Here is a 15,710-nt window from a genome sequence, read left to right as displayed (position 1 = left end):
TTTCTAAGCCGTGAATGTAGCCACACAGTGATATGCGACCCTCTCTTCCATAGCAGATTATGCAATGCCTGAAGGCTGTAAATAGTAGCCACCTCTGTCTTTAAAGACTTCACGCAGCTATCATAAGGGTAGTTCTTTCAAACAAGGTCAGCGTAGAGGCTAGGTCAGATCAATTAACCAGCTAACATGCTTACAGGAACATTTGTTTTTAGTGTGCATAATGTACCAGAACTGAAGAATGTTCTACAAGGACTGGGGCATTTACGAGGGACAAGAGCAATGCCATCACCAGGTGATCCCATCATATGAAGGTATGTAGATATACGGCTCGCCTGCACAGCAACCAAATTCCCGCCAACGCCTAGAGAAGAAGAAGAAAAAAAAAAAAGTGTACAATCAAAATTCAAAATCACAGTAACGTCAGTAAAGAGAACTGGTCACTTGCCATTTAAAAAAAAAAAAGGCCAAATACCCAAGATTTCCAGATTCAGACACTTTCTCATTTTGTGATGTGTAGCACTATTGGAAAAACAATTACACTGTTTTCTTCTGGAGCGCATCATGTGAAATCTCTGCTTGCAGTGCAACAGTTTCTTCACTGTCTTTTCTGGGGCCATGTGCCTTCAACCTTCCTATATGATGCCAATAACAGCTTGGCAGGCACTGATACTGCCATGTCAGATACTGATCTGTGATAGGCCGTGTCGAAGGAGGAGTAAAAGTTCATGCTCTCAGAAAAAAAAATAAAGAAAGGCCCAGTTGGACTGCAAGCAGAGTATTGACATGGTTTCTGCTGGAGTGCACCAACGTGAATATCTCTAAAGTGGAGTGACAACAAGCAAAACAAAATGCAGAATCAGGGGAGCACAGGGATTTTTTACATGGTATTTAGCTCTATTTTTGAGCAAGTGACAGGTCCTCAAACAGTGAGCATGCAACAAAAGAAACAGCCTGCCGGTACAAGCAAGTACAATGCAGAATTGTTAGCCTTAAAGCCATCCTTACCAGGAATGCACTATAAAGCTAGGGCCTATATTCTCAGCACCTCGAATATAAGCCTTCACTGCCAGCAAAGTGTAAGCAGCGTGGTATGCACATTAGGTGCATTTCCACAAAACGGCACATTTGACTTTACTGCAGTAGAATTGCAAAGCATGAAATCCAGTGAATATCCACGGCATTCATAGACTGAACGTCAAATCTACAATGCCACTAAATTTATGCTATGGATTTTCTCTACAATAAAACACCAGAAATAAATTTTTAGGACTTATGCACATGATCGTTATTTTTGATCAGAGTGTGATCCGACAAAATATCAGATCGCACTCCGACAAATGTTATGGGGCAATGCACATCTCAGATTTTTTCCACCGACCGTGGGGGGGGGGGGAGGGTGGGGGGGGGGGGGGATATGGGAGAAATCGCTGCATGCCCAAGTTGAAGCAAATATTTGGATCACACTTGGGTATTCAAGTCAATGAGTCCATGGAAAACAGTCTGCCCTCTGATGACAGTAGAGTGTGGTCCGATTTCCATCAACTGATAAGATGGAGAAAAAAAATTTCTCCATCTTCTCGATTTGTCAGAGAAGCTGAACGCACTAAGCTCATACTTAGGTCAATTATGTAAATCAAACTCTGATCAGAATTTGATCAAATTCTCTCAAAATATATGCTCGTGTGAACTTGGCCTCAGTTTACAATTGTGCTTTTTCGGTTTCAAATTTAGAGTTTAAAATTAGTCTTCATGCTCTTATCAGTTCTGGGGATGGTTAAAAATGGGAGCGATTGCAGGGTTACATCATTACCATTTATGACAGGTGTGAAGACAGCTATTCCTGCAAAGTTTGGATCAGACACAGTTTTGTCCAAAATCAATCCCCCAACACTGCAAAAAAAAAAATAAAAATTAAAAACATGAGAAAAAAAAAATACAACTTAAAGCACAAATTTGCATGTAAAGAGTGTCTTGACAAATGTTTGACAGGTTATATAGGTACATTTTTATTATACAGAATACCGCCCGCTATAAGAGCTAAATTAACAGTTTCCCGTTTAATTAATTAAAGTAAAAAGACAGACGCAGTGGCATTTATAGTAAACCTCTTGGCCAAAGTTAGGTTTGAAAAGTTCTAAACAGTTTCAGAAAAATTAAGAAATTAAGCAAAAGCATGGCAGCACCACTAGTATACTCATTTTAACATTAATTTAAATATTACATACACATGGCTAATAATCTGGGGAATTCATTCAACAGGTTATTTGGTGTGACACTTGCACAGTAATTTTTATGGAACCCCCAAAACAGCAGTGAATATTAAATTTTATCCAGCATAAAACAAAAACATCACAACCACAAAAATTTATGGATGCTTTAAAAAAAAAAAAAAAAAAAAAAAAAAAAAAAAAAAAAAAGGCACAAAAAGGAAAGACATAGGCCAGTCACTAAAGGGAACCCGATGACCGACACATGATGCCTGTGGACCAGGTAGCATGTACCGAACACTGTCTGCATGATCTCAGCCATATATGTTTGACTTAAATGCTGTGAGGTTTTTAGAGAAACACATACTTTAAAAAGCTAGAGACTAGTCAGACAGGTGGAAACTCAGCAGCCTCTCCCCGCCCTCTCCCATGCATGGGGAGAGTCCCGGAAATCACTGGCAACGGGCAGGTAGAAGCCGCCGAGGACCTGCCTGTCAGACTACAGTGGTCTCCCGTGCCGCTTTTTAAAGTAAATTTTCCTCTGAAACACTGCAGTGTTTAACACCCTTCACCACCTATGACGTATAGGTCGTGTCGCAGCATTTGACACGGACTCCGGCACCGAGCCTGCATCTTTTCAGGCATATGACAGCTGATCTAATTCGCTGTCATGTGCCCCCAACAGCCACAGGTGGTGTCACGATCCTCCTGCGGCTGTTAACATGTCAAATGTCACTGTCATTCTTGGACAGAGGCATTTAAGTCACACTTAAAGTGTCACAAACACCGCCCAGGGCGTTGATAGGTTGGCATGACAGCCGGGGGTCTGCAGAAGACCCTCATGCTTGTCACTGCAGATCTCCTATGAACATCAGCCCATGGCCAGCGTTCATAGAAGAGGATTCATGCTACGTGTAACACAAGCCATCAGATGATCGCAGCTCCCAGTCTCCTAGGGAGACTATTGAAGCAAGTAAATAGTAGGGAGGATTTATTTATTTATTTTTTAAACAACTCAGATCAAAATATAAACTAAATTAATCTGATCGATAAACTGCGTAACGAGAAAAAAAACAAAAACAGAATTATGGTTTTTGGTCACCGCAACAATAAAATGCAACAACAGGCAATCAAAAAATATTGTAACCATTTTAAAGTGGTATCAAAAACGGCAGCTCAGCGCTCAAAAAAAAATAAAAAATTAAGCCCTCACCCAGCCCCAGATACCAAAAAATGGAGACGCAATGTTTCTCAGAAAGTGACCTCTTCCTGCAAAAAACAAGCCTTTACACAGCCATATTGATGGAAAAATAAAATAAAGTTACGGCTCTGGGAAGAAGAGTAGCGCAAAAAAAAAAAAAACAAACGCAAAACCCCTTTTACGACCTTGGGTTTTAAGTCAAAGATCATGCAGCTTGTGTCTGATACTTGCTGCCCATGGATTGAGCAGCATGAATTAGCAGTCAGGTTTCCTTCACGGCCTATCCATGCCTGGTCACTAATGGGTTAAGTGATTTTTAAGCAGTCGTACATATATCCCACCTGCTGATGGCCATAGCAATGATAACAGGTTCCCATCCAGTTGCCAGCACCTGCCTTGTGGCTGGATTTTTCCTTGCAATTATAAACCACACCGGCAGCAGAGCTATGAACAGCAGGCACACAATAAGGTTGACAAACACATTGACCTCTGTGGAAGGGAAGGGGGGGAAAAAAAAAATTTACACAGCTCTCATTAGCAATAGTCATTCTGCTAACCAGTTCTATACTTACTTTCTCTGCAAGCACAAATAAGTGTATTAGGATTTAAAAAAAAAAAAAAAAAAAAAGAAGAAGAAGAGGTTGTTGTAGAATTGGTGCACTGGTTTCTATTATACCTTTTCTCTGATTGTTCCTTATCTGGTTTTGGCACCCACTCCGGAGAAAAAATACTGGCAAAAAATACTGATAGTGGGGCCGTAGCCTAATAGTCAATGTGGGGTACTAGAGCAGAGCAGACAGTGCTGTGAGAGGAGAGTTGCAAGAAGTGTTTGTAATGACCCAGCTCTGCCCTACTCCCCTCCTGACAAACTGACTGCATCAGCAGCTCTCATCGCACAGCGGCTCTCATCGCACAGCAGCTCTCATCGCACAGCAGAGGTATTTGTAATGACCGAAAAAGCTAGTATGACATTTTATGGGGGCATGTCACCCTCCCACTGCATGATGCCTCCTGCTTCTGATTGGTCAACATCATGCAAGGGGAAAAACTGCCCGCCTCAAGAAAATCTCTGCCAAGGCCAAGTGCCCACGAAGCAGAAATGCTCCGGAGTTTTTCTACATCTCCCTGGCAGGAAAAACGCATGTGGATTTTACACGCGTTTTTTCTTGCCCGGTAGATGCGTTTGTCAAGCGCTTTTGCATGCGGGTTATCAAGAGCTTTTCCAAGCGATTTTAGCATCACTTGGAAAAGTGCTTGACAACTTGGTCACACTATATAAATCCATGCAAATATAGTTTTTTTTTTTTTTTAACTACAGGTGCTATGCTACCCGGGTCTGGATGAGAGTCTCCTCTTCTCCAGACCCGGGTACCATCCGCGCATTGAATCGCTTAATATCCGTATGTGTACATGTAGTCATGCGGATATTACGTGATTCAATGCAAGTCAATGGTGGCAATTAAGCCGCATTTCCGTAAAATTAATGGACATGCTGCGGATTTTTCCACAATTATAATCCGCAGCGGAAATTTCCACAGCATGTGCACAGCACATGCTGATCATTGGGGACTATTGCAGACCTACCAAGCATTAAGCGTTTCTGCGGTGGAATTGCTGCTGCAGAAACGCTTAAAAAATGCATAGTAGGCACACAGCCTACCACCACCTTTGTCTTACAAAAAATTAGCATACAAAAGTGGCCAGTTTAGCATTCTAAAACTGGTGAAAAGTTTTTAATTTAAGAAGTCCTACATTTCCTATAGTATTTTACTGGTTACTTACTCATTTCTTTGTAGAGGCCCCAGCTAATACCAGATAGCAATGCCAAAGTCACCAGGTCTCCAAGGCTGGCAGCAATAGGTGTAGCCACATTGTCAGGATTAATACCAAGCTTTTTAGAACCGATTATTACCCCAATCATCACAAGACCTACAAAAAGAATAATACATCAATACCTTTAATATCAGGTCTGAATACTAGATAGGCCAAAGTACGGTAAGTTTAAACAAGCATTATACCAGTGTTTTTTTTGTGTGTGTTTTTTTGATCACTAGGAAAACACAGTGTGAACATAGCCACATAGGAAATCTAGGAGTGCTCACCCAGGATGAGAGAAGCAATGAATGCCGTGGAGACGCTGCTCGCACATAACAGCACAGCATGTTCCATAAGGAAATGGCCATCTGGGATCCAGCCAAAAATAACTGCTGCAATAGAAGCCAGGAAGCCCACAACTGTTGCTTGTACCTAAGAGAAGGAAAAAAGTGTAATAGCATAAGCCAGTATTTATGTCCAGATTGAAAGAACACTACAAAGCAAAAACTTATTGACTAAGATCTCATTTATTTAAGGGGGTCATCTGGGCAAATATTGATTACCTTAACCCCTCAAAGACTAAGCCAACTTTTGTTTGAGTTTTCCATTATTTCTCCTACCCCATGTCAACACATGACTAGTTTCTGTTGTCATAGCAGTTTGAGGGATCGTTTTTTTTGCAGGAGAAGTTATACTTTTGAATGACACCATTCACTTAATCATATAGTGTGGAGAAGTGGGTCAAAATGGTGAATGGAAGAAAAAAACAAAACCACAACTCGTCCATTGTTTTCACAGCATTATTTGTGTGGTAAAAATAACCTGGCAATATTATACTTTTCTCAGACCCATGATTTATTTTCCCCATCAATGGGGCTTTATGGGGGCATGTATTTTGCACACCAAGCTGTAGTTTTTAAATGGTGCATATTAAGTTCTGATCGCTTTGTGGGATGTATGGTGGCCAAAGGAAAAAAAAAAAATAATAATTTTTCACTTTGCGTTTAAATCACTTTATAATTTGTCACAGACCCGGCACTACCGAATATGTATGAATTTTTAATTTGTACATTTATTTTTAACTGGGGAAAATGAGAGCAATTCAGGTTTTAATTTTAACTTTAATATGCAGTACTTATCGCTGCTGGGGTGAAGCGGTTTGTCTTCTAAATGCAGCGATATCCCGGGAGCCACGTGTGTAGTGACACTTTCTGGTCTCTTTCCTCACTAAGCAGAGATCACGTGATAACTTGAAAGATCTCACTGCTTAGTGAATAGAGTGACAAGAAAGTGATCATAAGGGTGGCTTTCGGGGACACCGTTGTATTTTCTTATTAGACCGCCACTCCACCAGTGATACGCATTAAAACTGTCCCCCACTGTCTGCCAGCAGCTTCATTAATCTAGCACTATCACACTGGTCTTTGCCCTCACTGCAGTTTTCTTTACTCCGATCAGAACACAGACCAGTGTGACAATGGCAGATAGTGAAGCTGCAGACAGGCACAGAAAACTCCTCTAACAAAGTAGTAGCACGAACACACTCCACAACACTGAACATTGTATCTGCTGAGCCGCAGGACCACACAGCTGAGAACAGATACTCCCCAGCACAATAGTGATATATTAAAATAAAAATGCAGGTGTAATTTTTGGTGTTCAGTACTCTAAGGCATGTCATCAATATCAGTGGACGTCTGACACCCATCTGATCAGAAGTTAGTTAGGTTCGGTGGCTGTTGGATGTAGACTTTAAATAGAGCAGAAGAGCACCAATCCGATTAATGTGCAGTGGCTGCCGGAAGAGTTATATCTGCCCATAAAGACTAGGAGTGTTAATCTCAGACATCTTAACCAAGACCCAACCTCTATACAGAAAAAGGATGCAAAGAAACAACCCCTTTAATCTTTGCAAGATTTATAAAAAGACTTCCAGGAATATGTATACAATGCTAAAAACTGCATGGGCAAAATTATTGCCCCCATTTACTTTTTATCATACATATTAGTTTTGTGCTCCTTTGACATTTTTTGGCAAAATCACTGAAAAGCCTACCTGTATTAGTGCCATATTTCCAACAATCATTGCCCACTTCTCTTTGGCAGTTTCCATTTGTCCAATATTGGCCTTAAGAGGGCGGGAAAAAAAAAAAAAAAAAAAGTTACTGGAGGAATACAAAATTTGTGGCACCCATGGCATGTTTATAGCCTATATGAGCAAAATCTTTACAGCTGATCAGTAAAGTAGACCATTGTAAAATGTTTAGTTCCAACCCCAACTCCTTTTAACTTCTGAAAGGCAAAGTTTTTTCTCTCTGCACTTTATATATTCAGGCCAAGCCTTTCCACCAGTTTCGGAATGAATAAGGCTGGGTGCCATTAAGATAATCAATCATTCAGCTCCATAACTCCTAGTAGAGAAGATCACAGTGGAGGAAGGAAATGCAGGATAATTTTATACAGCACACACAGCATGAAAACTGCAAATTACTGTATTTACATGTGGTTGTGTGATGATACAAGACTATTGTGATTTTCCACTGCACTATTACAGTCCTGTGTGAATGTGAAAATATTATATTATTATTAATATGATTATTATTATTAATAATAATATTATTATTATTATGCCATTTATTCCATGGCGCTTTACATGTGAAAAAAGGGGTATAATACAAGAACAATTACAATAATCTTGAACACAATGTGACAGCGACTGGTAAAGCAGGAGCGAGGACCCTGACTGCGAGGGCTCACAATCTACAAGGGATGGGTGAGGATACAGTAGGTGAGGGTAGAGCTGGTCGTGCAGCTGTGGTTACTGCAGGCTTGTCGGAAGAGGTGGGTCTTCAGGTTCCTTTTGAAGGTTTCCAGGGTAGGCGAGAGTCTGATACGTTGGGGTAGAGAGAGTTCCAGTGTAAGGGTGATGCACGGGAGAAATCTTGTATGCGATTGTGGGAGGAGGAGATAAGAGGGGAGTAGAGAAGGAGATCTTGTGAGGATCGGAGGTTGCGTGCGGGTATGTAAAGGGAGACTAGGTCAGAGATATATGGAGGAGACAGGTTGTGAATGGCTTTGTATGTCATGGTTAGGGTTTTGAACTGGAGTCTGAGCAATGGGGAGCCAGTGAAGAGATTGACAGAGAGGAGAGGCAGGGGAATAGCGGGGGGACAGGTGGATTAGTTGAGCAGCAGAGTTTAGGATAGATTGGAGGGTGGCGAGAGTGTTAGAGGCGAGGCCACAGAGCAGGAGGTTGCAGTAGTCAAGGCGGGAGATGATGAGGGCGTGCACTAGTGTTTTTGTAGATTCATGGATGAGGAATGTGCGGATCCGGGAGATATTTTTGAGTTGGAGTCGGCAGGAAGTGGAAAGGGCTTGGATATGAGGTTTGAAGGAGAGTTCAGAGTCCAGGGTTACCCCAAGGCAGCAAGCTTGAGGGACTGGGGAGAGTGGGCAGCCATTGACGTTGATAGATAGGTCAGTTGGGGGGGTTGAATGAGATGGCGGAAAGATGATGAATTCTGTTTTGTCCATGTTAAGTTTTAGAAATCTGGCAGAGAAGAAGGATGAAATAGACAGACATTGTGGGATTTTGGTTAGTAAGGAGGTGATATCAGGTCCAGAGAGTTAGATCTATGTGTCATCAGCATAGAGGTGATAATGAAAGCCGTGAGACTATGAGCTGTCCCAGGCTGAAGGTGTAGCTGGAGAAGAGTAGCGGTCCTAGAACTGAACCTTGGGGGACACCGACAGATAGGGGGCAAGATGAGGAGGTGGTGTGTGAGTGGGAGACACTGAATGTCCGGTCTGTTAGGTATGAGGAGATCCAGGATAGGGCCAAGTCTGTGATGCCGAGAGATGAGAGAGTCTGTAGTAAGAGGGAATGGTCCACTGTGTCAAAGGCAGATGACAGGTCTAGGAGGAGGAAGACAATAGTGTCGCTTAGATTTGGCGGTTAGTAGGTCGTTGGTGACTTTAGTCAGTGCAGTTTCAGTAGAATGGTGCGGTCGGAAACCAGATTGTAGGCAGTCAAAGAGGGAGCAGGAGGAGAGGTGGGAGGGCAGTTCAGAATGGACATGTTGTTCCAGTAGTTTTGAGGCATAGGGGAGAAGTGATATGGGGCGATAGCTAGACACAGAGGATGGGTCAAGGAAGGGCTTTTTGAGGATGGGTGTGATTGAGGCATGTTTGAAGCATGAGGGGAAGACACCAGTTGCTAGTGACAAGTTGAAGAGGTGGGCTAGGGCTGGGATGAAGATAGTGGTAGGTTTGGGATGAGGTGGGATGGGATTGGGTCAAGTTTACAGGTGGTGAGGTGTGATTTGGAGAGTAAAGAGGAAAGTTGATCTTCAGAAATGGTGGAGAAGGTGGTTTTGGAGGAAGAGGGTTGAGTAGGTGTGGGGAGGGGCTGTAGGGGCTTTAGGCAAAAGCTTTGTCTGATGATGTCAATCTTCTGCTTGAAGAATGAGGCAAAGTCTTCGGCTGAAATAAGAGGAGAGGGAGGAGGCACTGGGGGACGGAGGAGAGAACTGAAGGTGTTGAATAGTTGTTTGGGGTTGTGAGACAGGGAGGATATGAGAGATGTGAAGTATGTTTGTTTTGCTGCAGTGAGTGTGGACTTGAAGGTAGTGAGGGACTGTTTGAATGTGATGAAGTGCTCATGGGAGTGGGACCTTTTCCATCTACGCTCAGCAACCCTGGAGGCCCATCGCAGTTCTTTAGTTAGGCTGGTGTGCCAGGGTTGTCTGTTGATTGTACGAGCCTTGGTATGTGTGAGTAGGGGGGGGGGGGGCGACCGAATCGAGAGCTGCAGCGGTTGTGGTGTTGTATAAAGTGGCAGCAACAGCTGCATCATGTAAGGAACTAATGTCTGTAAGAGGGAGGAGGGATTCAGAGAGTGAGTGTAGGTCAAGGTGTTTGAGATTTCTGCGAGGGTATGCAAGTTTGTGGAGTGGGGATTTTGCCCCAGGGAGGAGAGAGAAGAGAATGCGAGTAGGTTGTGGTCAGAAAGAGGGAGAGGCGAGTTAGAGAGGTTAGATAGGGAACAGAGGCCGGTGAAGATGAGGTCCAGTGTGTGGCCGTCTTTGTGGGTGGGTGTGGAAGACCACTGAGTAAGACCAAAGGAGGAAGTGAGGGATAGAAGCTTAGAGGTAAGTGTCAATGGGGATGTTAAAGTCGCCCATGAGGATAGTGGGGATGTCAACGGAGAGGAAATGAAGTAGCCAAGTGGTGAAGTGGTCAAAGAAAGTGGTGGTTGATCCTGGGGGGGGGCGGTAGATGACAGCCAGTTGGAGGTTGGATGGGGAGTAGATGCGCACGCAGTGCACTTCAAAAGAGGGGAGAGTAATTGAGGGCGGCAGTGGGATATGGGGTGAAGGAGCAGTTATCTGAGAGGAGGAAACCTATTCCTCCACCGTGCTTGCCGGTGGGGCGGGGGGTATGGGAGAGGTAAAATCCGCCATACGAAAGTGCAGCAGGAGAGGCTGTGCCGGAGGGGGTGAGCCAGGTTTCAGTGATGCAGAGGAAGGAAAGCTTGTTAGTGATGAAGAGATCGTGAATGTAGAAAAGTTTGTTGCAGACGGAGCGAGCGTTCCATAGAACTCCTATTAGTGGGACTGGGGAAGCGGGGGCTGGGCGGATGGGTATAAGGTTAGAAGGGTTACGAGAGTTTGGGATAGATCGTGGGTAGGAGGTGGAAGTGAGTGTAGGGATGTGGTGAGGAGGACCGGGATGTGGAGAGATGTCGCCGGCAGTAAGGAGGAGCAGAGAAAGTGTCAGTAGGTTGGAGCAGGAGAGGGCATGAGGTGGCAGTCTGTTTGGAGGCAAAGGATTGTATGTTGTGGAATAGTTCTGAGGAGGAGGTGAGATGGGTGGAGAGAATGGAGGGAGAGATGAAGAGTTCATTACTAGGTGTAGGGATTAGGGGTGGTTGTAAGAAGTGAAGGATTAAGGTGGTGAGAGTGAAAATGCCATTACTACTAGAATGGGGAAACAATAGTGCCTTCTTAGGGTTGTTCACACGAGCGTACAGAAAAATCGTTCAGAGTCTCATCCAGAAAAATGGGACTTTCCTCACTCGTCATCCATGTGCCGTCTATTAATCATTTACCATTTCCCATGTTACAGAATTACAATGCATCTGAAATCGGACGCTATACTGTGGCTCTGTATAGCCACTGATTTTTTTTTACCCATCCCTAGACTTGATTTACGGAAGACTATATTGCTGCATTTTTTTTAAAAATTTTTTCCCACATGTAAATTCAGTCAGGGAAAAAAAAAAATTTCTCATCTGCACTGCCCTATTGAATAACATTGGTCTGAGGGCTGTCTGTTTTTTATGGATAGCAATAGGACAGAAATTATGGTTGTGTGAATGAGCTTTACAATGCAATGTAAAATGTAATGTCAAACTGCTGAGCGCTGGAGAAGCAAAACATTAAAGTGCCATTTAAAGGGGTAGTATCAAGTGTGGAAGTTACTCCTTATTTTATGGATAGGGAGTAACATACCGATCGCTGGAGGTCCAACTACTGGGTCTCTCACCGATCCCAAGACCCTGTGCGAATAGAGTGGTGGTTGCTGTCATGCATCTTCACTTCATGCATTCTTAATGGGATCGCCTGAAATGGAGCAATGCGATCAGCTGGTCTTCAGCACTCCCTTACGAATTAATACAGTGGCAGTGCGCATTACTAACCACTGCTGAATTCACACAGTACTCTTTGGAGAACCCGATTCTCAGGATCAATGGTTGACTGATTGGGATGTTATCCCCTTTAGGCTATGGTCAGACAGCTGTAGATTCTCTCATCTGAGAGAATTGAGCAGATTATGCAAATTACACTTTGATCACAGTTTGATCAGTGTCAGCATCCTGTGATCCGAGCACACCGAGGAGAAGAAGGAGTCCAAGATGTCTCCATCTTCTCCATTCTGTGAGGCGGTGGAAATTCAGACTGCACAGATGTCATCCAAGTGTAGTCCTATGTTTTCCATGCACCCATAAACATGAATTGGTGAGTGGCATCTGATTTCAAAGTGAAATTGCAGCATAGGATAGCACTCGTCCAATGTATATGCCAGTGTGAGCGAGCCCATCAGACACGACTTACACAACCCTAGTTGCAGAGAGACCAAGCTTTACTTGCTTCTATAGCTCGCTGAGTCGAAGGTAATGTGATAAAGCATAAAAAGCTTGCTGGGGTTAAATAAGGCGGTAAGCATACCATAGGGCAATAATAAGGAGCATGGGCAGGAAAGGCTTGCTGGTGGATTGAGAACACTTGTCAGAAGCCCAGATTATAAATTAATGAAGAGCTTCAGTCTACAAAACTTAAGACTAATAGCAGGCTGTCCAGGATTATGACATTTTACCATGCTGTGCTGTAATTATTTGACTTTCTAAAAAGCCTCCAGGTTACTTTGCCCTCTTAAGGGACAGTGTGACCTGGTCACTATTTGTACCCTTCTCTCACAAACTCTCCTGTCAAGCGGTAAACATTACACTGTAGTTAGGGTATTTCTTCAATGTCAACACCATGTCAGGGGAGTCACCATTACTGAACAGCTGGAGATGTCCAATTAACATTTGAAACAAAGCCCTCAGTGTCCTGGTCAAAGCTAAGAAATGAGGCTGTGTTGTGATTACAGCTACGAGTACAGAACATACCATGTTACTGTCTTCTGACAATGTATACTTTACACAGTATATGAGGTCCCACCATCAGTAAAGGAGCCTGATGCAGCATGAAATCAGACGCATTTCAGCCTGCAACACAGCTACAGTGATTGTTTGCAGCTTCAAAATAAGACCAGAATCACCACTGTAGTCACTGCACAGCCGTAGATATAATGGCTTAAAGGGGGTGTACAACTGTTTATTTTTCTGTACGAAATAAAGGCATGTGTGTAATATGCTTGTGTTAAGTTGGAAGATTGCATATGCGTGATCACAGATTCCTATCCTGCACTCAGCAATGCAGAAAAGATTGCATTATACAGGTGTGAGCCCCACTCTGTTTGGGCTGTGGGGAAAATAAATATCGTTGTGAGAAACACAATTCCTGCATCCACTCCGGTATTTGGGACTCCAGCGTTTCTCTACCGATCAAGAATCCTATGCAGAATAGGAGAGGGTGCAGGGACCGCACTCCTCGCATGAAGATGAGCAATGGGCTACAAACTGGAGCTGTTCATTTAGGGGGCTGAAAGTAAGCGATGTGCTGTGGGATGGGGCTGTGTATAAAAAGGGACATATGGAGTGCTACACTGCAGAAGGAGGCTATACATAGAGGGGAATGAGTGGAGTCATACTGCAAGAGGCTGTATGTAGTGGAGCTGAGAGAAGCGATTTAGCGCAGGAGAAAGCTGGATATACAAGGAGGAGCAATATACTACAAGGGTAGGCTGTATATACAGGGGCAGAGACGCACAATGTACTGCAGAATGGTATATAGATGACCTGAGGGAAGCGTTGTACTGCAGGATGGTTTGGGATCTAGATGAACAGTCTACCATAAGCAGAGGGGCTGAGATGAGAGATGTACTGCAGGAAGATTCAGATTTACAAAAAGTGGACAGCACCTTCATTTGTGGTTAGGTTTTTTGTTTTATATTTGGGGGGGGGGGGGGGGTGGTCTTTAATACTTCATGCTTTTGGCAAAGCTTTGATACAGTCTTGCGTGGATTACATGCGTTTTTGATGAGTTTCTACAGCGGAAACTTATGTTTTTTTAAGTTCAGATTCACCACATCTAATTCAAGTCTATGGGGAAAGTCTGCACATAAAAATACAGCATACTCCAGAGAAACTGACATGTTTTGAATTAAAAAAAAAACAGTAGGTATGAGATTTTTATAAGTCCCATCCACTTTACTGGAACTGCAAGACGCTGTATTTTTTGTACATGAAAATACTCAGCGTCAAAAACTCATCGTGGGAACTTTACACTTAAGGTTAATGTTTATTTCATAAACAAATACATGTGAAAATAAGACATTGTAATATCTTATCAGAGAAATCTGCTTCATTTTCCTCCTGGACTGAAAATTTGCAAAATTCTCAATTTAGGTGTAAAATCTGTATTCAGTGAAGAAAGATTGTTACATTACCGAGCGAGAGGAGATGGCAGTTGGTGCTGATAAGAGTCTGTGTAGAAGGGAGGGAGAGGAGCTCTGCTTCTAGCTCCATCTACCCCATCATCTCCTCCAGTCTACACAGAATCCTATGAGCACCAAGTGCCATCATCCAATTGCAGTATTGTAGTCATCTCTTCACTGAATACAGATCTTACCCATGAATTGAGAATTTTGAAAAGGACTGATCACCTCTGGTGGAGAAGAAGCAGGTTTCTCTGATAAAAAGGTTAACATCTTATTTTCATGTGTACTGTTTTATGAAATAAATGGACAGCTGGGTCCCCCAGTTAGGCAGCGGGAATCCGGCTGTCAATCAGAAGGACATCAGAAGTCCTGCCCTGTCCGAGCGGACGCGACATCAGTAGGGGCAGCCAAATCCCCGTCAAGAGTGTGTGACAGGGAAAATCGGCGCTGTGCACAACAGGCAAGTAGGTAGCAACTACCTGCCTGCTAAGGCTTTGGCACATTTTGTTTTACATAAAATCCGGGATACACCCTTTAAAATGTCAGGAGGAAAATCTAAATACTCCCAAGATCCAGCAATATATAGTCAACATCAAATGAAACCTACATTTTAACTTTTAGATACGATGCCAGATGAAGCTGCATGGACTATTTTTACATAATGCTTTCAGGAAGCTACAGAATACTCACCGCAGTTGAGAGGCGCGATGCCAAAGTCATTTCCAGATTCCCTTTAAGACCTAGAAGAGCCGGCACCAAGATGAACACTTCTGTAACATTTGTAAAGACGTCCCAGTGCTGAAAATACAGGCAAAAGTAGGAGTTGGGTTATCCTAAAAATTAGTGGTAATGCAAACAGAGGAAATTAACGTCTCATCTTCTGATCATGCAGCAGTGTTCATTCCTCATGTCTCACCTCTGAGGCAAACACAAAATTGTTACAGAATTAACCCCATTACAGAAAAGCACTCACTTTGAATAAATGTCATTAAGCCATAAAACGGTTGAGATAGAAGCCAGCACAAAAAGGTAGAGCTTTTAAAATGCCATAAAATCATGGTTATCGCATTTGTTGCTTTAGGTCTTTTATTACACTGCAATTTGCTTATCATTTTTAAAGCTACTGATGGTTCTTAGATCTTCTGGTACAAAATCTTGTATGGCAACATCAAATCTGCAGGTCTCCATATATCTGCACCTTTGTAATTGGTGGAAACATGTTATCCCTCTGAGGACCCCACCAAAATACCTATTATATGCATAAAAAAAAATATAAAGGCATGCTGCTTCTTGCTTACCAAAACTTGGGGGCATTCACAATGGTATCATGCTCATCAGTAAGTCTTCCAAATGGGATGCCATTTCGAAAGGTCACATCATCC

The 15,710-nt window shown here is 43.0% G+C and overlaps 1 protein-coding gene across 2 annotated transcripts in view; it reads right to left on the bottom strand.

Annotated features, from left to right (window-relative positions):
* SLC41A1 (solute carrier family 41 member 1) overlaps positions 1-15,710 on the bottom strand; it is a 42,067-nt gene that overhangs the window by 4,846 nt on the left and 21,511 nt on the right. For both annotated transcript variants that reach the window (XM_073666949.1, XM_073666950.1), the window contains exons 3-9: positions 15,019-15,126; positions 7,280-7,351; positions 5,511-5,655; positions 5,191-5,337; positions 3,750-3,897; positions 1,811-1,890; positions 227-361 (exon numbers count right to left, since the gene is read on the bottom strand). In XM_073666949.1, coding sequence (XP_073523050.1) covers positions 227-361; positions 1,811-1,890; positions 3,750-3,897; positions 5,191-5,337; positions 5,511-5,655; positions 7,280-7,351; positions 15,019-15,126 — 835 coding nt within the window. The remainder of the gene's footprint in view (positions 1-226; positions 362-1,810; positions 1,891-3,749; positions 3,898-5,190; positions 5,338-5,510; positions 5,656-7,279; positions 7,352-15,018; positions 15,127-15,710) is intronic.

The sequence above is a fragment of the Phyllobates terribilis genome, unplaced genomic scaffold, assembly GCF_046119375.1.
Source record: "Phyllobates terribilis strain yellow unplaced genomic scaffold, ASM4611937v1 Scaffold_2__4_contigs__length_985480577, whole genome shotgun sequence".
NCBI classification, from domain to species: Eukaryota; Metazoa; Chordata; class Amphibia; order Anura; family Dendrobatidae; genus Phyllobates; species Phyllobates terribilis.
Note: the sequence above shows the minus strand (reverse complement) of the source record. Positions and strands in the feature narration are given on the sequence as shown.